Genomic DNA, 24378 nt, shown 5'->3' with positions numbered 1-24378 from the left:
GATGACTCTCAGCAAATTGTTAGGGAGTGTCGGTAAATGCCTTTAGTTTCAATAACGGACAAGAGACCGCAGCATCGTAAGCAGAAAAAAAACACTGTTCACTGTTCATGGAACAGCAGTCATTGATATTCTGGTTGGGATTGGGGTTGTGAATGGCAACATATTTGTTTTCATCTTAAATAACTCAAGTGTGTGATTATATATATATATTTTAGAATTGGACCTGGAAGTTATAAGACACATTTAAGACAACTCTGAGCTTCAAATAAGAGTTTATGTAACCTTTAAAACACAAGGTGATGGTTCCTAAACACCCACTCTTGACCCATTCTTGCATTAGGTTTACAAATTAGTGTGAATGCTGATTCAGCAGCATTCACACTATTGTTTTTCAAATCTTTATTATTAAAGTTTGATATGAAATGTGCGGCACTATATCTGTGTCATAAATATCTGATTTGACATCAGTGTGTACTTTGCAGCTCTAGGTGCATGACCAAAAATAATGAATTCAAAAGTTATTTTTCTTATACAAACAAGTGAGGCTGGTCAAGTTGCATTGTTTATTCTTGAGTAAAAACAGCCTAGATAAGTGGACCTACAAATCAAGCATTTAGCAGTGTGTGACTGAATGGAATTCAGCCATCATTAATTTTACTATTTACATCTGTTCTTTATCTACAGTTATATCAAAATGTCTTCTATGAAAAAGGCCTATTATTGTAACTGAGATCCACACTGCATAGACACAGTGACCAAAGTTTTAAATTCTTCTGCATGCATATTCAAAGCATGGTATAACTGCCTCAGAGACCTTGCCACACAAATCAAAAACTTATAATAATATGTAATCAAATATTGAAATACATATGATGCAGGCAAAATGTGTGGACATTTGCACCATCAATCCACAAAGCTGGTTATTCTGCAGTTCACAGTTGGCAAAATGGTGCTGTATGGAGCCTTTGCCTTTCGAACCACGTGGATTTCTTATCAGTTTCTGATTGCAACTAAAGACCCTTTAATGGTTACACAGTGGTACTCATAAAGACTACGTGGTTGCATGCACACGGACGTACACACCCATAAAATTACGTCCACACGCATATTGCCATGAACTAGGGAACATACACATATGCAATACATGTAAAATTATTGTAATATTGTAATTTTTATATGAGCATGTCAAATGTATGAGAATGTCACTATTTATTATGTACTCAATTTAACTAATGTACTCTTGGTATTGATGATATGTTATGACCTTTTTAAGCAGAAAAGGGGTCAGGGGTCGCAAATTAGCCCTGGCTAGAAATCCTATATGCAATACATCTGTATCATGTTATTGTAACTTGTTACAATGGTTTTTTGCATTGTCTCTAAGAAATAAACATAAATAAATTAAAAATATGGCTGTAATATGGTTGTAATAGTTCTCACTTAAAAGCCAAGGGAAACTCTATTTGCACAGTTTAGTGCTCAGGAAGTATAAGCAGCATCTGACACTGGAATAAGTTAACCTTTATGACTTTGAGGTTTCAAACCCTTGCTTTAACTTACACAGTTCACTCTACACCATGCTGTCTTAAACAGACAAAAAAAAAAAGACTTGTATATGGGTCATTCAGCAGCAGTGTTTTTGTTGTACCATTTGTTGTACTATAATGTTGTCTGTAGCAGGAGAAACGTTTGTGCAGTTTTGAGAGTACAAACGTGCACACACTGCTCACATTCAGTCACTGAAAGAGATCCCTTTCAATATATTGTGACCCTTCCTCTAAAGCCTTCAACCTCCAAAATACAGGGATGGAGGACTGTATAAAGGAAGTGTTTTCAATGTGACCCAACAATGTCTCTATCTGGTGGAATTTTGAAGAACTGCAGGTTAAGGTCTACAGGAAATCAAATGGTTGGAAAGCATTTTCATTCATTCAGCTGCTTTTCAGTTCAGCATTTCAGTGCATTTCAATATAGTGAGCATGGGAAATACTTAAGAATATAACCCCAATCCCATTAAATCTTTACATAGTGTGCTGTAGAAGGGACAAAGAGACAACAGACTTGAAGTGAGACTGTAGCCATAGACTATAGCCTAGAATTGTCTCTGGATTGCCCAAGGGGGAATTAGGGAGAGGGGCTTCTAGGCTACTTCGCATATATCATTGCACCACCGTAGCCAGGACCCAGATAGGTGGTTGAAAATGTATGGGAAAAAGTATTAAAAGTACCTTAAAGTATTCATAAACACTATGTTTTTCTTTACTAACTGTTGAATTTGGCAAATGTATCTCAAACTTTTCCACCTCAATTAAAGAGAAGAGCACAGTTATTACACAACACTCTGCCATAGTAAGCATCCAGGACTGGTCCCAAACAGGACTAGGTTAAGGTACATTATAATTACTGAGCACTCGATAAGTAGTAGGACAGTGACACTTTTTTGTTGTTGTTGACTCTGTACTCCACCACATTGTGTTTGAAATGAAACAATTACTATGAAGTAAGTGGACCTTGAGTTGAGAGTGATGTGTCAACTGCGGTTTCAAAGTTTAAGAATGAACTGTAATTAATCCCACATGGACGAGTACTGCTAGAAGTTAATTAAACTGCTACAGTTAATGACAACTGAGCAAACCTCATCTGCAGATGAAGACTCTACGATACGATCAAAAGCTCCAGAACAAGTTGAGATTGTTTTGTGAAATGACTATGAGGTTTAAGTGTCAACTTTAAGCTTTAATTTAAAGGTGTGAATATTCATATCAGACAAACAATGTAGTAGTTGTGTCTTTTTTTAAGACACATAAGGTTCCCCAACCTTATGTAGCTAGCCAGATCATAAGGGACAAATTAAAATAAACTTTGTATATAAAGTCATCATATTTAATACTTAGTTGGAAATTATTTGCTGTCAATGACAATGTCTTAAGTGCACGACCCACAGACAGGCCCGTGCTGCAGCCAGCTCCATTTCTTGTTTGTTTCAGAGGCTTTTTGCCTTCAGTCTGGTCTCAAGCAAGTTAAACAGATTCTCAGCTGGACTCAACATCCCTCTATTAGGACCTTAAAAACCTTTGGCCGTAAGTTCACTTGCATACAATTTGGATGGACTATGTATAAAAAAGGGCTACAAGTCCTACACTGTTACACTGTACACCAAATAAGGATGTGAATGCCCTCAATACTGTATTATATGGAATAAATGACTACAGTTAATCTGTAATGGCTTGCTTGCCATGACGAACACACCAAGAATTATTACCAGATTCTTCAACTTCTGCCTTTTTAGTACGTTTTAGCCTAATGTTTTGGTTCGACAGCCCGAAAATGTACTGTTTGGTTCAGTCCCACAGCTCTCATCAACCCCACTTCCAGCAGCAGCAACAGCGGGCAGCTGTTAGCTAAACATAAAGTACCATGTGGCAGACGAACAAAGTTAGCGACTAAAGTTAGGCTACTGTTAACTAGTGAAGAGGGTCAAATAGCTAGCAGGTTAAAGACCCCGCAGGAGCCTTTAAGGTCTTTCAGCTCTCAGTATTTTTCGTTTTGGAGACAAAACAGAGCTAAAAAGCAAGTGGATATTGGACAGGCGGTCAAAAACACCATCCCAAAAGAATGCTTATGTTGATATCTCTCTGCTTGCGCCAATTGTTTGCTAACCTGTTAGCCTTAATAACTTTAACTATAGCTAAACATGTCAGGGTTGTGGGTTTGTCAGCTTTTTTAGGAGTTCTTATACCCTCAAGTGGCAATTAATTAATTAACTAATGCAGCTTCAATGTTGAAAGTCAGGACTTGAACCTCACACTCGCGATTTAATTTAAAATTCAATGCACTGGACTAGAGAGCCAACACAATAAACTTTCAGTGGATACACTGAAATTTGCATGTTTAACGCTAGCTAACTCAATGTTACCTAAAGCTACAGACTGTATGTTAAGTGTGGCCAACTAACACTAAACACTTAGGGAACTAACACTTAGATAGCTAGTTAGCTAAACCTATAGCAACTATCCTTGAATACAAAATCATTTGTGTGTCCAGTACTCAGCACCTGTAATGTTAGGCTTGAGAGGTGACCATTAAAAGTTTGCAGTGTCGTCCAGTTAGCAACAGCGGCTGTGGTCAGTTTGAATTCAGTTAGCTGGCCTTAGAATGGATTTCAGTTGGTGAGACACCTTCACGGTGTAAACAGGTAGCATAATACGATAATAATAATAATAATGATTGGTAATGACAGTTGGCACTGGATTTAGCGTTAAATTGTCTACTACAGTATGCCGAGGGCAAAAGAAGCAACTTCTTTTACACTAGTAGTTATACCTGTCGACTTTTATTTTGAATTTTTTAACCGGACTTCCCATTTTAGTCTCTTGTAGCTACTTAGCTAACTTGACAGTTTGCTGTTGACACTGTACTGGTAAGATTGGCTGCAGGTCACGGTCCGCCAAAATGACTTTTCTAATGCGACTTTGTTCTTTAGTTGTCAGTGTGTTATGCTTTCCCCTTCATCTGATCAACGCGGTGGGTCTGTATCAAATATACAAACGTGTCTTCCCATTTTGTTTATACCGCATTTCTGTAACGTACAACAAGAAGATGTACGGCAAGAAGAGTGAGCTGTTTCGCCGTCTCCCAGAGTTCAACAAGCCTGGCGAGCAGCTCACAATTTTGGAGATTGGCTGCGGCACCGGCACAAATTTTGAGTTTTATCCGCCTGGTAGCAAGGTGATCTGCACTGACCCGAACCCTAATTTTCAGAAATATCTGAAGAAAGCCATGGGCGAGAATGACCACCTCACATATGCGAGATTTGTGGTGGCATCGGGGGAGGACATGGGGTCAGTGGAGGACGAGTCGGTAGACGTTGTAGTCTGCACCCTGGTGCTCTGCTCTGTCAACAACATACCGCAAACTCTGCGAGAGGCCCACCGCATACTGAGACCAGTAAGTTATCTGTGGCTCCTGAAATAACCATTAGTTGAAAGTAAATGTATTCCCAATAAATGTGCTGCCATAGCCTGTATTTTGTTGCGGCTACTGTCTAATAATAATAATAATAGCTGCATTCAGTATACTGCAATACTGCAGTGCAACTTCCTGATTAATCATCCACCAGTGGAAATTGATAAGTAACTCACTAAACAAACGACAAGCAAAGAAGTGTTCTTTGGTAGGATCCTATAATATTTCATTTTACAATGTATAGAATGTACTGAGAATATGAAATGAAACTGAATATGCTGACTATACAAACCTAGTGTGTTTGTGTATGTTAATGAGGTGTCTGCTGTGTTTTAGCCTCTAATCGACAAACTTAAAATAAGTACACTGTTATCAATCTTGAAAAGGAATATAATGACTGGAATTTATTTTCTTTAACATACTGATGCAAAACGTACAAAGCAGAGAAGTAGCCCCCAACATTCACCAGCCAAAGTACTAATTATTTAATCTTTAGATTGTGCCACTTGATTTCTCCTTGACTCTTATTAATTATACACCGTTGCTACTTTTGTGTGCTAACATTGCATATCTGAAACAAGCGATGATGCCAGTGTGGTGTCATAATTAGGTTTGATGTGCAAGTCGATATTCTCAGACCTCCATAATATCAACTTTCATTCAATATTCAACTTATATTGTAAGTTTTTGTACTTGATGAAAAGAACCTCAGTTTCTGCCAGTAGTCCTTAAAGTACACATAAAAAATATGGAAACCCATTTCTGCCAAGGATAAAAAAATAACCAACATGCAGTCCATGCAATGGATACACTGAAATTTGCATGATGTACTACAACAAATCTGCTTTGCAGGGTGGAGCCTTCTTCTTCATTGAGCATGTAGTGGCAGATCCCTCCACTTGGGCATACTTCTTCCAGCATGTTTTCCAGCCTGCATGGTACTACTTTGGCGATGGATGTGACGTCACCCTGGAAACATGGAAGCATCTGGAGGCAGCTGGATTCTCTGAACTCAAACTGAGACACATTGAAGCACCTCTTGTCTTCATAATCAAACAACACATCATAGGTTATGCTGTGAAATAGATTCTGTCTGATTAGCTTTGTAGTAAGCTTGCCCCATGACCAGCGTGTGAATTTGCCAAGCACTAAATGCCTGTCCTCTCCTATGTGATGTGATTGATCACCAGTGATGGAGATAACGGCAGTCACTTTAATACTAATCAGGGGTTCAAGGCCCAATTTATTATGTGCCAGTTTATTATTATTATTATTATCATTATTATTATTATTATTATTATTATTATTATTATCATTATTATGATTTGTTGTCTGCCGCTTCTGAGCTGGAATGAGCTAGAAACACGAAACTTGGCCCAATAACTGGAAACGATGTGCATGTGCTTCCACAGAAATATGAGCCCAATCGGCCACATGATGGCGCTGTAATTATGGCCCAAAAATGCTATTTTGAACAGGCCACGCCCCTCACACAATAAGTCCGAATTACATGAAATTTCTTTGAAAAGTCCAGCTCAATGTGCTCTACAAAAAGCCTCTTGGACCACTAAAGTCCGCCTAACTAAATTTTCCGCCATTTTGAATTTTTTGAAAAACATTTTTGACATCTCCTAAACCGTAGGTCCGATTGCTACCAAATTTTCAGTGAATCACCATTATACGAAGTATATCAAAAGTTGTATAAAGCTTGTTGATATCTTATTTAGTTTTCAAGATATTGACCAATGAACTTCAAAAGAGGCGTGGCTCAGCACATAAATAGACCAAAGTCAACAACTGTTGGGCCAATCAGGATATGTCCACAGAAGTACCCGAAACATACCCTGAAAGTTCCATTCAAATCGACCACTAGGGGGCGCTACAATTGCAAAAAACTGGGCGTGGCATAATACGAGTCAGAAATTGTTTGTTTTCTACATTCTATTTGTGAAAGTGCAAAAAAGGGAGATTTCACTGCTTTTGTCACGTTTAGGCCACATTTGACCAGGTCCAGATCAAAAGCTTTAAACTTCTAAAGGTCTGTGTTTGCTTGAATCCTGGAATTGCCCCTTGCGGCTATATTACTTAATACTTTTGTATTGAAAATCTCAGTCTTTGTGTTTCGTAAAAAATTATTTTACCACATTGAATAAAAATCTTACGTAGACGGCACACAATACTAATTTTGCATGCAGGTTAAGTGAAAAATATATCTTGGTGTTTGTTTGATCTTCTGTCCTTCATTCTCCATCTCCAAGAAGCTTGCTGATAAATATAAATCAATATGATACTACCATAGGGAATTTCTGTCTATCAGTGTTTATCTGTTTGCTACTACTGGATTTATGTGTACCTTTTATGATATGACAGTTGTGTCAATAAAAATAAATATTTTTGCTGTGATTAAGCTGATTGTGTTAGTGATTAAAAAGTCTAATCCTGTTGCATGGTGTGTTTTTTCCTATTAAACGAACATTAAGATATAGACATAACTGGACTTGCTCTCACATTTTCCCCTCATGCAGATTACAGTGTGTTTGCGTAATCGTGTGGTGAAAGTGCAACACAGACACTGTCACTCAGGCATCTTCTGAAGTCGCCTGTCTTAAAATGCGCCCAGCAAGGTTTTGTTTGAGATTAGCTCAGAAGAAAATTAAGTCTTGTCTCGTGAAATTATGCAGACTACTTTGTTTTGTGCTGACTTTGTCCTCACGTCTAATAGAGCTCATAGGCCTGTACGCTGTTGTCTGCATCTTGGTCCTCTGTTCTGTCAGTAATGGGCTGTCGGTGCTGCAGGAGGTGCGACGCATTCTCAAAACAGTGAGTCTCAATATGCTGCCTTCAGGTGCTATAGGAAATATTGTGACACATGAATGACTACAGGCTGCATGTCATGCGCATGGCTGGATGAACCCGTTAGGGGGCACTGGGGCACTAAACAAACCCACACCCCACCACCACCACCACCTCCCGCCCTCTGTGCCTTGTAAATATATTCTGGTTGCCTCCCAAGTTCCTATTAAGTACAGTGCACACAACAGACTGCAAATCTGAAGCTTTATTTTTTGCCCAGAGACCCAGAAACCAACCAGTATCCTATGCTGGAATAATACCACCTGACCAAAGGTTTTCTGTGTGTCAGTTAGTTTGTGGAAATTTGATCAAACACAAGTTTATTTAGGAATATGCACCGTGTCAGCACAGTAGAAACTAAAATAATAAAATAGTTAAAACTAGATTTTGACACATGGCCCCTCTACAAGCCAAGCCAACAAATTGGGTAATATAATGCAGAATCCTTGTTGCCAAAACCAGTTGATGTACAGTAAATCTTGTGAATCCTGGCCTTTTTTTGGGTCCTCTAAAGGTTTGGGGCCCAGGGCAGTTTCCGGCTTTGCCTGCTTGGTAATCCAGCCTTGCACATGAGGTATCATGTAGAAGGTATCAAGGAAAATTTTAGGCTACTTATTGCTTTTATAGACGTCTGTTTCTATGTGAATAATTGGCATTATAGCTGTGTATTAACACATTTGCTCTCTGTCTTAATTGTCACACATTAAACCACATTTGGTTAAGAATATAAAAGGGAACTGAGTGTGTTACTGTCAGATTATGGCAAACATTAACTGTATTGTTTCTCTGGTTGTTGTTGCTGATAACTTGAAACCAAAAAAAAATAATAATTTCTTGGGCAGTCCTCCACACTGACATCAAGAAAGGCACAGATTGTCAGTTACACACATTATCTCGAAAAACCAGTAAAGGGATTTAATTAAACTAGAGAAAGAGGCACGTTGTTCTTCCATTCTGATATTTTTCTACATTACTCAAATGGGCCTGCATTGGAAGGCTGTACAATGTTTGTTTTTACTGACTGGCCAACATTTAGCATCATTTGTGTGGGATGACTTTCTATTCATCTTTGCACCTCCAGAGGGTGATATTCCACATAAACTGTACACATGCCGGAATAGCACATAATGCATTTTGTTAATTTTACTATTAGATTTACATTTAAGGCATCTGATTAGTAGGTAAGTAAACTGTGATTTTTCACCTAAAGATCACTTGTCTCACTCAACAAATCACAAGATACTTTGCAGTTACTTTTGAATGATCACAGTCAATTCAGAAATGTGAATTCATCTGTTGTGTTCACACACAGAATCACCATAAATGCCGTTAACCCCTTCCCTCTCTTACCGCTTCAGTTTTAACAAATGACAACCAGGAAGCAAATTGTAGTAGCAAAGTTACAGAACCTAATTTGATGAAACATGCGATAATGTTTTTCTTGGCTCTCTCTTACAGGGTGGAGAGTTCTACTGTTACTATTATATCTATTTTCACTCTAAGCCCAGTCATTAGTCACTAGGAAAATATTTTACTGGCTAACTTATACCCTATATTCTGGTATCTTTACAGTTTGTCACTATAGACCTCATGTACCAACATCCATTACAAAACACTGGGTCCAAATTTACCAAAAGCAGTCAATCTGTGCACACATGAAAAGTCTTAAATTCACCAGTATAGATGAGAATATAAAAAATAATATACAACCAAACCCTGCGTGAGATGACATTGCCCGCACCCTTGTACGTGTATGAGACCTGCTTACCTTTTCATTTACACGGAACAAAAATTACACTAGTCACACTGCATTTATTCAGTGAAAATATATTTATTTACTTACAGAATCAGCAACATTTCATACACCGTTTGTTCTTCCCCACCCCTCCCAAGATGTACATAATAAATATTACCTGGACACTGTGCTTTTTTCCCTGATTGTCTAAGTAACTGCCAAGAAATAACCACACTCAATGTCATAATTTCTGTTACCCTTTATATTCCATTGCACAAAAATAAAGGAATGACAACTGTAACATCTCCTTGTAGGGAAATGAGGGGAATTGCTGGTTCACAATATAAACAGGAATTATGTCTGTGTAGTAATTACAGATGCTGTTAGAAGATTTTTTAAAAATAACTCCAACAGCAACATTTTTAAAAACACAAGAAAAAAGAAAAGGGATACATTTAGAAACTGAGACTCAAAGTTAAAGATCACAATTTCAAACCTCCCAGTATTAAAAATGTACACAACTATAAATGTTATAGCATTAGCAATTTTTTTTAAAAACACAGCAGGTGGAAAAATGCCAATTTCTTTTTTATTTGTCGAGTATATCTTACTGCCATCACAAGTCACTTTTATATCAAACAGAGTAAAAAAAATTGGAGGATCTCAGCCTGAAATGAAGTGTTCCCAGAAACCCTGTTCATATCCAAATGGCTGAGCTGTGCCGCTCCCACATTTTGTCTCAATCCTCAACCTCTATTCAAACAGGTTATCCTGTTTTAACACAATAAAGGTCCTTTAATGTTTTGAGTTCTTCAATCAGGGTCTTATTTTGGTTTTCAAGAACAGCTACGCGGTTTTCCAGGCATTTAACATATTCCTTTTTCTTCCGTCGACATTCACGGGCTGCCTCTCTGAAAGAGTGGGGGAAAGTGTAGTTAGTCCAACTGAAAGATTATGCAAAGAGTGCATGTACCTACAGTACATCACAATGTACAGTATTGTCACTACTGCAACATAAAATTACATAGACCTTGATAAAGGATTTTCTCCACATCACCTACCCCTATCTGCCCAAAACAACAGCAAGATATGTGCAAGTAATGTGCTCACAACAAAGATACTTTACAATTTACTGGGAAAAATTTGCCTGTTTCTAGGCTCCACAAAATTCCAGTAATGGAGGCATTGCATCATCACAAAACCAGTTGTTTTTTTACCACACCCAAATTGTTTGTCCTGTAATAGTCCTCCTGTGCATCGTTCAACACAAAAGAGAGGTCGGCAAGTTGCCATTCTCTCAACTCTAACATGAAAATTAACCAAACAACCAAACAGCAAAGGCAACACCCAAGGCAGAGCCGTGTTCTATATTTGAATAATAAAATAATTTGTTATTTATCGAGTGGAGAGCAGAACATTACATCATTCACTACTACAGTAATGAGAGGAGGAAGAGTCAAGACAGTCCTTTCTCTTTTACTGTATCTATCTGACAATTTATGTTTATTTTACATACTTACATACTTTACTTTACATACCAAGTATAGATCATTGTAGACAAATATTGTTTTCTTCATCAAGAATGTCTGAGATTTTACATTTTTCTGACTTTTATTTCATTATCCAAAACCCAGAAATAAACTGTACACATACCTGTTTTTTGCAAGCCTGATTTCCCTCTTCACTGTTGGATCATCAGTCTTGCCCTGAGATAGTCCCACAGGAGAGGTCATTACTACAGTCTGAGGCAGGGAGCTGGATGCGGGAGCTGTGCGGATCTGGTATGTTTGCATCTCTCCTCCTGCACCTGAGGGAAACACGACAGTCAAAAGACAACTGGGGTCATAACAGCTCCAGCTAGGCTCAACTTTTTGCTGGACCACCCTGCTTTTTCTTTCCTTGTCAGACCCCTAATTGAAATAAATGTGGAGACTGTATTTTTTGACTCAGTGCTATAGTCTGTCTGAACACCAAACACATTTTGGCATATGCCCAGCAGTCAAATTAGCCACCTGCTTGAATCCACATACAAAAAGGTGACTACATTAGCAGATAAAATTGGCTTAGAAATTCAGATACATTTTCTTAGAATATGCCATGTTTTGCTCACCTTGTACAACAACCTGGTTGCTAGGCACCAGTATCTGCTGGCCGTCAGGTGTCTGGGCATACTGCAGGATGGTGGTGCTTTGCTGGGCTCCACCCGAGTTGGCCATGGTGACAGCCTGTAGTCCCTGAATGCCTTCGGACCCTGGAGTTGCCAGCTGGATTGTGCCATTAGCGGCTATGGTAACTAGAATAATCACACACATGGCATCAGAATCGGGTAAAACACAAGTAAAAATCACATTTCAGCTGGCTAGGTTAACATTCTGAGTACTGCAGAGTACTCCTTAAAAAAATAAAATCACAGACGTTTTGGGAATTTTGCCCATTAGTCACTTTGGCCAATAGCTTACAAGAAGTTTGGTTTCCGATATACAGCCATCTGGTGAGCACACTAATATGAAAGCATAGATTAACTAAACATACATAACAATCATAATTATGCCAAATTTTCTTTTTATTACTTCTGTGGCCTACAAATACACAACATTTGAAAACACATTCTCAATTTCAAAGGCCGATGGACCCCACTTTGGGGCCCACTCTTTTCTGTGCAAGTACTATAGAAGGGAGAAGTTCATACTGTACTGGCCGCTGCTGGTCTGGTAGATTTGGGTGGTGGGTACTGTAACACCTCCTGTGGATGCCAGGCTGTTATCCTTTCCCTCAATGTGCGCCATTTCCTCAGATGAAAGTTCATTTAGGATTTTTCTATAAAGGTGAGAAGAGGAGGGTCACTTGATTTAGCATTCATCTCACAAAACAGATTTTGTGTTGTGTCTGTGCTTGTTTTTTTTTTTACCTGTATGAAGGCCGTCTTGCCAGTATTTCTCTGGTCTTTTGGGCTGTAACTCCACTGTCTGACGAGTCCTGTGAATCTTCACTATCTGAACCCTGGGCCTTGAAAGAGGGAGGTGGATTAACAGAGTGCATAAAAGTAATTGTATAAAATGGCATATTGACAGTTTGTAAAAAGAAACTAAGAAGATGAATTAAACAAATGATTACAGTGTCAATAAAACCAGGTGGTCTTACCTGTGCAGTCTGCATCTGAGGGGACTGGATGACTGATGACTGTGCAGACTGGATCACTCCTTGAACCTGAAACTGACCCCCTGGCAGCTGTACAACAGCCACAGAAGAACCACCTAGTGACATCTATTAAAACACAAACACAATTTTAAATCCACAAAATACAGTATATTTATCATGGCAATTGCATTCAATTTGTGTGTGCAAAAAAGTGAGTTCAGAAGCACATTGAGACTTCATTCGAAATAAAAAAATCAATTTCTTAAAAGGGTCATCATTTCACCCAAATTACACAAAACATATTTTCTAACTTACATCTAGTGGCGTCAAGCCATGGAGACGGTTTTGGTTTCATGTGCCCAGTATAGATATCTACCACTCTAATGCAATAAAAGTGAGTGGAATTTCACTTGTGCTCCTCAGAGAATTGAAAAAATACATTTGAAAAACTCAGCAGCAATGTGTTTTCCCAAAAGATAATCCCCAGGTTACTCTGGATAATCTACAGATCTCGCTGCTCTACTGAAGAAATAGTCTTGAAATGTCAGTGATGGGTTGAGTAACCAATCCATAGTTTTTGCAAATACAAGTTAAAGTTGAGTTTTCAAATATAGTTTTTTAAATAAAGTGGGCATAATTCAATTCTCCATCATTGTAGTGGGCTGTTGGCTGAAATCTTCAAGGTGGATATCTCATAAAACCAAAATGATCTGTATGACCAGATATCACAAGGGATCAGTGGAAAACTTGTAATTTGGGTGAACTGATTATTTAAAATCTACTTTAAGAAACCTACTAACTATATAATTTCATCTAAGTGAACACATAATGGGTCTTGTTACAGTATGATAAAGTATGAATTAATTTATGCTTTGAGTCCATAAAAGTTGAGAACCACTGTTTATCAGATCCTTTGAGGTCAGACAGGAACTTAAGGTCCTTCAGGAACAGACTGTTTTCTACTGTCAAGATAGTTATTGGAACAGCTTCTAGTACATCAACAAGGATAAAGTAAAGACAACATCAAGCAGACTTGTCACACTAAACTCCAGATTCAGTCATTCCTCCCTTTATTACAAAATTGACAGATAAGTCTTCTGTTAAAGACTTCATTTATACTGGATAGTGAGAATAAGTACTATAACTACTTCAAATGTCATTGTGCAAATTACTTTATACAATGTAATTTTTAAAGATCTGGTTTCAATTCCAATTGTCTTTCTCTAGGTTTGCTGATGAAGGCTAACACAATAAGAGTTATGTGGAAACCGCTTCATTGTTGGATCCTTCTTAAATATTAAGCTGTATGACAGCAAGAGTTAAAACAAACTTGCTAAACATATAAACCAGAAAATGCAGCTGCATTAATAAGACCGTAAAAGTATGCTTTCAGCATGGCATTCATAAACAAAGTGGACTTGTGGTATTAGCAGTGCAACTGTGGCAATATAGTATGGCAGTATTTATGAGCTACTTATAATGGTATTTTGAAAGGGATCTATTAAGTTACCTGTTGTGCTATCTGTGAGAACTGAGAGCTTGTGATGGTAGTGGGAATGATGGTAGTCTGTGACTCAGTGCCATTGCTGCCCGGCTGCACTTCTTCCATAGTAACTGGGAACAAATAAATCAATATTACCGTATTACAATGGCTCTAATGTAACACAATGTGGCGGGGTTGCCTGTGCTCCGCTGTGGCCCGCGAGCTATTTGTTAATATAGCGTTAATTAACAACTCTTCCCGACCAGTGTGGAACAGATCAGAGCAATATCAAATCACAGTTTCGTAATTTAGCTGATCGTTTCTTCTAAAGTTAAACAGGTGAGTTTAAGCTAACTAAAGATCGGACTTCCTCTTTGGTTCAAACGTGTTAGCCAATGGAACTAACGTTAACATGGAGTTACCGAACGTAGCTAGGCCCGACAGTCAACACTGTTAACTTTTTTCTCTCACGATTTAACTAAATGCAACATTTAACAAAGTGTGCGACTCCATCCCAGGCAAACATTTGCAGCTGAAATATAAAGTTATGCTTCGAGTCATTACTGCTAAAATGTTCGACCTCACGGACATTACCGCTGCTAGTTAACGACAGCTAACGTTCAGTTAAACGGATGTTAACCAGTTTAAACCGTTAAAAACAACAGTTTCAGAGCAACAAGCGAGGCAAGTTTGGTTACTCTGGTTCACAGGGTGGATGAGCTTTTGTCCCAATGAGCAAATATGTGTAACTCTGTCACTGGCACGCAAGTTACCGCGTCAATAGACGTCAGCGATACGGGGAGCCATTAAGCTAACTACACCTTCCCTTTTCGTAAAACGGCGAGGAGTTGACGAAGCAACAGCCGCCATTACCGCCACAGCGGAGCAGACAGCCAGACGAGCACAAAAATTACCGCTCAGCCAGCCAAAATTTACCTTTTCAAAGGCCGCGTAACTGCTCTTGTTCACAGCGTGGACTTCGTGCAATTCGTGTATATACTTTGATACAAGAAATACCTTGAAACGTTACTTAGCAGCAATGGCTAACAGCTAAAAATACAAAGATGTCAGCTTAAAAAAAATAGCTGACCACTTTTTTCCCAAAGGAAATGGGCGGTTCTGCTTGGTAAAGACGCATTACGTAATAGTTTCTTTGGGCTTTGTGATTGGTGAAAAGAGTTTGAGCAACTGATAGATACAGAAGTGGGGGAAAGTGGAAATATTGTTTTACTGCATTTATTTGACAGATTTAATGACTTTGACAATCAACATTTTACACTCAAACATATGATTATCCTGTAAAATATGAGGTGTCGTTACATATTAAACTACCCAACAGTAAATAAAGCACTCAAAATTATCTTTGCATTAACCAACTAGAACATTAAAAGGCTGTGAATGAGGTAATGCATCAGTAATAATAATCCAATAATATAACACGCTGACAGGGGCCATTCTGCATAGTAAATACTTTTACTTTTAAGACTTTATATACATTTTGCTGATAATACTTCTGTACTTTATGTAATTAAAATTATGAATGACTGTAGTTTTGCACATTTTTCACACTTGAGATATTGCTACTTCTACTCAAGCAAAAGATCTCATTACTTTTCCCTCACTTTCCATTCTTGGATCACGGATTGTGCCCTCTTGTGTTTGGTCATCTGTTCTTGAAACCAGACCAGAACAACATAGTCTATTTAGAACCATGCCGATGTTTTAACCCGTTTGCTACAAGTTATGTGTATAGTCAGTGCCAAGTTTGACTTATCATTTTGCATGAGCCAGCAGAGATACCTTTTGATGTTACTCTGAATTTGCTTATTTTGTGACAAAAAATATCTTTCCTGTCCATTCTGACAAATTTTCAAACATGCCGTCACTGTAAGGATGCAAGTTGTGTAATAATCCAAAGAGTGATGCTATAAGGTCAATTTCAATCACTGTTACATCATTACTAAACTCATGAATACCAGGACAACTGAAATGATTAAATGCTTTTGTTTATTCTGTATTACTTTTACATAAAGTATAAAACAAAGTACAACAAACCAAAATAGAAAATAAATGAGAAAAATGGGAAGGGGTGTACCACCTTGATTTCTTGATTACTATATGAGTTAAAGCACCTCCCTAACATTAAAGATTCATCAGTGGATCACACCCTCATGGAGAAGTTAAGAATTCACCAAATAATTAATATACAACATACCAAGAGTGCATACACAAAATATCAATAGAACAACTCAAGAGAGATTAATGCAGTTGTAAGTACACTACTGGTTAAATTTCATCAGTCCTCTGTTCTTAGTTATTACAAAATGTATAAGCATCATGTATATTTCACCAGACTGTGCAAGCGTTGAAATTAAATTGCACTGTCATTGGGATTGCATAGTGTGTAAGTACTCTGATAGAGTAAAAGAGCGGAAACCAAAGGAAGCCCTTGTAGACTTCCCAGCGAAGCAGGTAGATGGTAGATGGACAATGGTTGTCAGTAACCCCTCTTTTTGCTCATTAGGTTAGCAAGGTCTGCCTTAATTACAAGATTTGTTTTGACAAACGTCTACATTTTATGGGTATTATTCACAGATTGCACCAAGGGACCACCTGGTCCATCCCTGTGTTATGAGTTTTGTTCCCTGAATATACTATTTCATACAGATATATCTCCCCCACTTGTGCCTCAAGCTGATTTTTTCTTGTGCTTGGCTGAGTCATGCAAACATTCTGCTGCAAACGAGGGATGCTATGTTAAAGCTAAGATGAAGTGCTATTAGTCTTTTTCTCTAGGTGGACTTAAAACTGGGCAAAACCAAATTTCAAGCATTATATTTCTACAACACATGTAATGTAACATGAAATGGGGATAGTTAAATCAATCAGTCCACACAGTAGAAACCTACTGTAAAGTACCACCAGTGCAATTCAGTGGATCATATTCCTGTTTACTTTGAAATGATTAAACATATTTCTAATATTTTGTTTGGCATGATTGAATGTTATAATGGTACAAATGCAAAAGTCCAAAAATAACGAAAAACTATTTACATGTTGACATTAAGGGTTCATCACTGAAATATAGTATTATCCAGTACAAAGAACCTATAAATTATGGCAAGGAGCACAAGGAAAGAACACAATTGCAGGAAACCAAATACATTTTGCAAATGCATCTTGATGCAATTTTTTTTTACCCTTTTCTTTATAATACACTTACTTTTCTTGCCAATCAAGGGTGTTTCAGATGTGGCTCAGCTTTGCAACTGCACTCTTTGCAAGTGCTTAGAAATCCAGTGACTGAACAAAGAAAATAATCCAGATACATGATGACTTGCCTCTATTGACTACAGACTTACTGTATAGTACCAACAACAATCCTGTTGGAATTCAAAGTAATTTTTTACAAAGTTGCACAAAGACAAAACACAGTTTGAATGAACTTTGAGTGTGGAGAGGAAAAGGAAAGGGCCAAACATTTGCGATACAAAACTGAGAGGGGTATGACTGTTTAGCAATACAAAGTACAATGGCAATGGATATTAGATGAATAGTTGTGGGCCTATTTTTTAAGTTTTAAAAAAATAACCTGGTAGCCTGAAAATAGTCATGATATTGATTTTAGCCTTCTCCTTGCATCAGTTTTTTTTTCAATGGCCGACAGAAAAGGTCCCTGGCGTTAACAGTGATAGCCCTCCTGGTAAACTCTCAAAGCTCCTCAACCAGGAATCCTCAGAATAATATATGCTCCTGAATCATTAGTTATAATGCCTCATTGTTATAATAAAATAGACAATTTTTGAGAAAGTGCAATGTTATATCTATCCTGACTAACAATGCTTTAAAGTAATTCATTTTTACCCTCCATTATACAACTAATATTCCACTTCAAAAGTACTGTCAAAACTTTTAAATCTTATTTACAATCTTCTTTCTGCTACTGTTATCATCTCCCAGCTGGGTTACCTATCCACAAACCATCAACTGAGAGAGATAAGTCAAGCATTTATACATTTATACAATTAAAAATATCTATACAGTAACGTACAGTATCTAAAATACAACAGGCCTTTATAGGTACAGTACAGAATATGGCCTCTTTCCTCTTTTATTTTGATCCCTTTGGATATCTGTCAGGATTTCCACTACTAGTCAAAGCCAAAGGAGAATAAACAGCCATTAATAGCAGATTCACTAAAAATGAAGATAGGAATGTATGGCTGAAGATTTATAAGGCAGGAAATATATGAGGGCAGGGAAGCTGTGAAAATTTATTTGGCTTCATTATCATGGGACAAAATAAGCTTTCTTAATGCACACAGACTGAGACTGGCTACTTGTTTGATGGTTTGCTTTCATCTGCCCTCTTTTATTCATTCATGTTAGTGAGAAATGACAAGGGCTCAGCGCATGGATTTGTGTGCGTTTGTTTGAAAGCTGCATGTAAAAATATTTCAAGTTTAGTAGCTCTTGGAATCTGTGTGGACACATAGGTAGGTACAGAATGAGAAGATGGATTTTCACAAAGACATTAATATAGAATTAATTTCAAAAGTGGTCCTGTTGTATGTGTTGTTTCGCCCTTTCCCCCAAAAGTGCAACAGGGTCTTTTTTTTCTCTTTGCCATATGCAGTATATGTTGCTTCTGTCCAATTTGCAAAATTCTATCTATAAAACACAGTGAACAACTCCAAACATGGCAGGTCCAATCACAGACATGCAGTGGCCAAGATATGCTGGTGTCACACAGGGCTGGGTGGCAATACATGTGGTTCATGCCTTTCCTTTTCACCATCTGCCAAGCTGTAGTCGAATGCTGGGATGATGGTGCAGAAGCATCCAAGCCCGGACCACCACAACCCCTCACATGTTGTAAGCGACATAGATGGGATCCAGCTGGTCAGCAAGGAAAGAGTCACGAAGGTGCATGCGCTGCTTCTCTCCCCTGGAGTTGATGGGTATAACCCCGGGGTCCACAATAACCACCACGCCCACGATGAGGTGGTGCTCCTCCAGGACCACGTTGGTTATCAGAGGCACCAGGTCCAGTGCATCCTGCTCTGAACCACACAGCTCCGACACCACCACCAGCAGGTTGGTCCACGTAAACACAGCACTGTGAGGAACAAGAACAGGGTGACTGAGAATACAGTCCTAACCCAAAAGCATTGTTCATTTTTTGAAATACGCTTAATTGCTTTCTTGCTGAGACTTAGATGACAAGATTGATACCACTCTAAAGTTTGTATGCTACATATGAAGCTACCCCTAGCAGACAGTTAGCTTAGCCTACTTTAATCTGTACAAAAACCAAAGTGTAGAAATGGCAAGTTGTGGTTAAACAAACGAGTTATAACATGTTAATTAGTGAGCTTTCGAGGTCCTGGCAGGTGTATTTTTTTTATCTTCATACAGAGCCAGTTTCCCCAATTCCAGTCTTTGTGCTAAGCTAAGATAACCGGCTGCTGGCTGTAGCCTCACTATAACATACAGACACAAGAGTGGTATCAATCTTCTCATCTAACTCTTGGCAAGAAAGCAAATAAGCATATTTCCCAAAATGTCAAACTATTCCTCTAAACCAACTTTCCATTACTTCAGTATGTGATCACCTTTTTTAAATTTCAGTGAAATGTATCGCACCTTATTGTTAATTGTATTACACAGGTGTTGTCATTAACATGTCTAATAAAAGAAACCTAGTTCATGGTCATGAGATAAAAACAAGGCAGGGATTATGTTGTGAGGTAAAAAATGCTCAATGACAGCTAACAAGAAAACTGCAAAATAAACCTAGTAAAAGCCAGTCTTTGTGATCTTTAAATATCCACTTTTAAAATAACAGCACTCCTGTGCATATTTCAGCTCTACAGACAAAACACTTTAACACAGCGTAATTAAATGTATTTATCACAATATGCTTTCTTTTGCTGTTGGAGCACTTTGCATTTTAGTGGTGGATATTACCGGTCAATATGTAGTTACCTAAGAACATTAAGAAAGTGTGTTTGTGTGTGTGTGTGTGTCAGGTAGGTATGTATATCACCTCTCAGCAATACTGCGGTGAGCCCGGGACACCGAGGTTTCAATGTCAATTGGGTGGTAGCGCAGCCCTCTTAGCTCCAAGGTCTCATCCAGTGAGCCCACCACAAAGAGAGCGTCGTGCCGATCTGAGCACAGAAATACAGGCAACATAATCCACCCAGAAAAGCATTCAGACAAAGTAGAAGAAACTGTGTAAGCAGCTAGAGTGTGCAGACTTCAGTTTGTTAAGTTTGAAGGTTTCATTCATTCTAAGATTTTCCTGTTTTAAAGTGTTAATAATCTACAAACTATCTCATAATAAACTCATCAAGACTGACTAACTAAATCTAGACTTTAGCTCTGTCAGGGTCTATTTACCCCCACTGGCATCCAACAGCTCGGTCCTCTTCACAAAACCTAAGTATCCCGTCCTGGCCCATAAGGTCTGCGGGTCTCCAAAGCTGAGCTTGGTGTTGAAGTGGTTGGCCTGAAGACTCTCCTCTCCGTAGATGGTGTAGTAGCCACTGGCACTGTGAGGGCTGTTCACCCAGATCTAAGAGAGAAAAGCACATATTGGGTCACGGCTGGCTTCAGAAGGAAGAAGGCTTTACCCACGATTTTGCCAAAATATCGTCATGTTGTCACCACAAAAGGAGAGCACGGCTTCCTCTCACCTCGCCTAGATGAGAATCACCAAGCGGACCTCTGGTCTCTGGATTTACAATTATCACCCGAACACCTGGCAGTATCTGTAGATGAAACAAAATGAGTCGTACGCTGTCAGCATGCACCACTTTAACTTAATAATTCATTAACTGAATCTATACCATGGGTGTACACATGTAGCATCTCACCTTGCCAGACTCCATTAGAGGAAGACTCTGAGGTGCTCCTCTCTCCACCAGCCTCACTCTGCAAAAGTCACAGTCATTCATTAAAAACAAACCTTTTTTTTTCCAAAATGAGAATTATCCGACCAAATGGCTGGATATGCTGAACAGCACATATCTCCTTTCGCTGTTCAGAGTTGCTGGGTTTATGAGGGAGGTTTTTCTTGTTTTCACTGAGGATCTAAGGTCTAACAGGTTTTGTTTTCATTTATGCCTTTCAATGACTGCTTCATGATGTAAAGTCTTTTGAATTGTTGTGATTTAGGAGAAACACAGGTTAACTTCAGCTTTTGATTGAATTACGAATGAAACATCTACACAAAAATCTACAATCCACACAGGAGATGCATCATCATTCAGATCTCTGAAGCATCAGCTAAGACCTAAACTCCACATATTGTATACAGTAGGCCTGACATAATACAATTTAACTCCTTAAATTTAGAAAGACTTTTCAAAGGTTTGTTTCAACCAGGCACCCTGATTGAAATGGTCCATGTGTTCTTACCTGTCATGGCGGAGGGACTTCATGTCCACATAAACTGTACAGGGATCAGGACCAGTGGTGCCCTGTAACACACAAAGAACAGGTACATACAGGCCCCACTGGTTCTCATCAAGGTTCAAAGTGTACTTCTATGTGAAGCCAGGTTAAGTTGGTTGGTGTACCTGCAGGCAGATGGCCAAGTTAACCCTGGAACCAAAAGCGGTGCTGACAGCTCTGGAAGACAGCCCCACGTCCTTAAACAGCTTGGAGAAGGAGTGTGTGAGGGTGAGGCGAGGCCGTTCCTCAGCTATCACCACGCAGCTCCGTACACACGACAGACTCACACCACGGGCCTAAAACACACACACAAAATGATCAAATGCCTGAGAAATATTCCATGTTTGTCATTCATGATTCTCTCTATGTATGTAGTCCTCACCTTGAGTAACTCAGTCTGACTACCCAGTCCTTTAGTGCAGAGCTCCATGACTGAGTAGGAGCAGAAGGTGTCTCTGACACGGTACTGACTGAGCGTGCTCAGCCACAGAGACAGGCAGCTCTCCAACTCGAAAGGAGGAATCAGGATGGACTGGTGTCCTGAGTAAACACTAAAAGACAAGTCATGAAGAAGAAGAAAAGTTGATGAATGGAGGAGCAAAAACAAAATAGAGACCAAAACTGTGGTACATAGCATGTATGTACTGTAGGTGACGGTTTACTGTACCTTGCGAGGCACCACAAGACAAAGCCCAGACCACAATAAGGATCCAGGCAGATGGCTATTTGGCGAGAGGAGTACAGTTCGCACTGCAGCTTTATAGAGCGACAAAGTGCACTGACGGCTGCGTGAGAAATCTGCAACAAACAAGAAGACGCATTAGGAAATGTCACACTGACACTGTTTCATATCAATCTGTGAAGTTTGATGCTTTTCCAGGAATGGCTTTGGGATTAAGTTTTCTAATTCACTTTCCTGGTCTACTGACTTTCTGTCAACCAGTCTTGCCTACTTCTACTTTGTGACATCTTTTACATCCTACAGTAGAATACCTTTTGCAATGCAACATGACTTGTGGGTACATTGCACTGTATTCTACTCAGGTAAATGTACGTAAGTGGAGACTAGCTCTTCTACGATGGATTTCTCGCTGTGTTTCAAACATCAGTGTAGACTGGCAGATTTATAAAGATGCCATTGACTTGACTTTGTCAGCCAACAATTTTCACTTCACTTATTGTGGTCTAGCAAAGGTCAATAGGCATTAGCTTGGGACAGAGGTAACTTCAGGTAGGTTGTACAATATATGATTGACTGGTCTCTCTTTCACTCATCACAGAGAACCTTTCCTACTCCTGACTGAATGATTACACCACTTGCCGGGCAGTCATTGATCTTTACTGTTTTTTTAAAGAAAAACAAGGTGGCTGAAGATATTCAGAATTAAATTGCTGCTCATCACTTAAACCACTTCATTTTATATCTGTACACAAAATTAAACTGTTGTTCACAGGGTTTGGGAGTTTCCATCATCACTTAAACAACTCCAAAGATTATAGGTCCCACGCATATCTGTCAGGCTTAATTGATTCTCAACGGATGTTTTTCTGACTTTAATTTTGTGGTGAAAGCTGGGTTTGCAAGATGTGGTCTGGCCTTGTGCATCTAGGATTCTGTGGGACTGAAAAAAACAACCTGACTGTCTCTGCTAATGTTTTAGATTGTTGAACATTTTTCTACTGTACCTGCAATGGAAATATGTGGAATGACACACTGAATATGTTTAGCCAGATTTACACACATATAAGAAAAGAACATGACAAACAACAAAATAGATCCATAAATGCACAGATAATTTCCAACAGGATCATTGTTTTAAATAGCCGTTTGGTACAACAAACTGTTAAATTTGGATCTCTTTAGTGCAGAGAGATTCATATTCTTTAAACCTGCAATAACTGATTTTTTTTTGGCCACTTGGGAGCAGCGGAGACAAGTTGTGAACACAACATTGACATATCACCTTTTAAGTTGATATGGTGAATGTGTTAGCAAACAGTTGCTTATTTACACAACTAGCACTTACGGAACAACATTATCATTCATTTGGAGTTGTGTTTCTGGCCACCAGATGGATTTAAGTCCAATATTCACTCTCTTTTAGCTCTGTTTTTGGTCTATACCAAGTCCTGAAGAAAATATCTGTCTCTCTAGCGGCTAAATGCTAAACAGTAAAGTTGTGAGTCAGACAGCTAAACAATGAGCTGAAACTCAATATAAAGCTCCGTAATGACGAGGGGAGCTGCAAATTCAGGTGTAGGTTCATCACTATAAGCAATGCTTCTCACATTGTTACATTGTTTTCACATTATCATTTGATCCATTTTAATTATAAAAATAGTGTTAATCGCCACTTTAAGGTGTGGAGAATGAGAGAGAATGAGCTCAGTAGCTGTATACATAATAGCATGTGGATACTGGATTGTGATCAAGAACAAACACAGCAATATTATTATATATCTGTCTCACCTTTACCCCAGTGAGCATGCCTGTAGTGGACACACTAAAGTCCAGATAAGCAATCATCTCTGCTGTGGGCGGCTTATAGATCTGTGGAGGCCGGCGGCGAGGAAGGTCATCTGCAAACAAGAAAAGTGCATGTTTTACAGAGAACAAAGTAAACATTAAATTATATTGAACAATAATGACTCAACAAAAATATATCATTACCAGATGCATGTTATACTGTCAATTATTGCTCTCAGATACTGGTACTAGAATCAGATATTATTTATTGGTTGT

At 38.7% G+C, this 24378-nt stretch overlaps 3 protein-coding genes across 8 annotated transcripts in view; 1 reads left to right on the top strand and 2 right to left on the bottom strand.

The window, feature by feature from the left end:
* Nucleotides 1–4381: 4381 nt before the first annotated feature.
* Nucleotides 4382–7407, top strand: LOC122867299 (methyltransferase-like protein 7A). The gene is made up of 2 exons (XM_044177933.1): nucleotides 4382–4947; nucleotides 5818–7407. The coding sequence occupies exons 1-2, from the start codon at nucleotides 4453–4455 to the stop codon at nucleotides 6049–6051; spliced, it is 729 nt and encodes a 242-aa protein (XP_044033868.1). The 5' UTR covers nucleotides 4382–4452; the 3' UTR covers nucleotides 6052–7407.
* A 2222-nt stretch (nucleotides 7408–9629) lies between these two features.
* On the bottom strand, nucleotides 9630–15294 carry atf1 (activating transcription factor 1). 3 transcript variants are annotated; one of them, XM_044177904.1, is made up of 8 exons: nucleotides 15111–15294; nucleotides 14202–14305; nucleotides 12695–12817; nucleotides 12462–12559; nucleotides 12243–12370; nucleotides 11664–11846; nucleotides 11207–11360; nucleotides 9630–10464 (listed from the first exon to the last, which is right to left on the bottom strand). In XM_044177904.1, exons 2-8 carry the CDS (start codon nucleotides 14298–14300, stop codon nucleotides 10320–10322), a joined length of 930 nt encoding a protein of 309 aa, XP_044033839.1. In that variant the 5' UTR covers nucleotides 14301–14305; nucleotides 15111–15294; the 3' UTR covers nucleotides 9630–10319. The 3 variants fall into 3 exon arrangements, with proteins under 3 accessions (XP_044033839.1, XP_044033855.1, XP_044033847.1); XM_044177920.1 differs by lacking the exon at nucleotides 15111–15294 and adding an exon at nucleotides 14948–14969; XM_044177912.1 differs by lacking the exon at nucleotides 15111–15294 and adding an exon at nucleotides 14873–14891.
* An 869-nt stretch (nucleotides 15295–16163) lies between these two features.
* Nucleotides 16164–24378, bottom strand: part of dip2bb (disco-interacting protein 2 homolog Bb) — a 43295-nt gene continuing 35080 nt past the window's right edge. For all 4 annotated transcript variants that reach the window (XM_044177859.1, XM_044177878.1, XM_044177869.1 and 1 more), the window contains 10 exons: nucleotides 24106–24215; nucleotides 22303–22433; nucleotides 22018–22186; nucleotides 21761–21931; nucleotides 21600–21661; nucleotides 21056–21113; nucleotides 20876–20950; nucleotides 20580–20754; nucleotides 20224–20347; nucleotides 16164–19293 (listed from right to left, as the gene is read on the bottom strand). In XM_044177859.1, coding sequence (XP_044033794.1) covers nucleotides 19041–19293; nucleotides 20224–20347; nucleotides 20580–20754; nucleotides 20876–20950; nucleotides 21056–21113; nucleotides 21600–21661; nucleotides 21761–21931; nucleotides 22018–22186; nucleotides 22303–22433; nucleotides 24106–24215 — 1328 coding nt within the window. In that variant the 3' untranslated portion in view covers nucleotides 16164–19040. The remainder of the gene's footprint in view (nucleotides 19294–20223; nucleotides 20348–20579; nucleotides 20755–20875; nucleotides 20951–21055; nucleotides 21114–21599; nucleotides 21662–21760; nucleotides 21932–22017; nucleotides 22187–22302; nucleotides 22434–24105; nucleotides 24216–24378) is intronic.

This window comes from Siniperca chuatsi, linkage group LG2 (genome assembly GCF_020085105.1).
Source record: "Siniperca chuatsi isolate FFG_IHB_CAS linkage group LG2, ASM2008510v1, whole genome shotgun sequence".
Lineage (NCBI taxonomy): Eukaryota > Metazoa > Chordata > Actinopteri > Centrarchiformes > Sinipercidae > Siniperca > Siniperca chuatsi.
The sequence above is the reverse complement of the archived record's forward strand: the minus strand, read 5'-3'. Positions and strand labels throughout refer to the sequence as shown.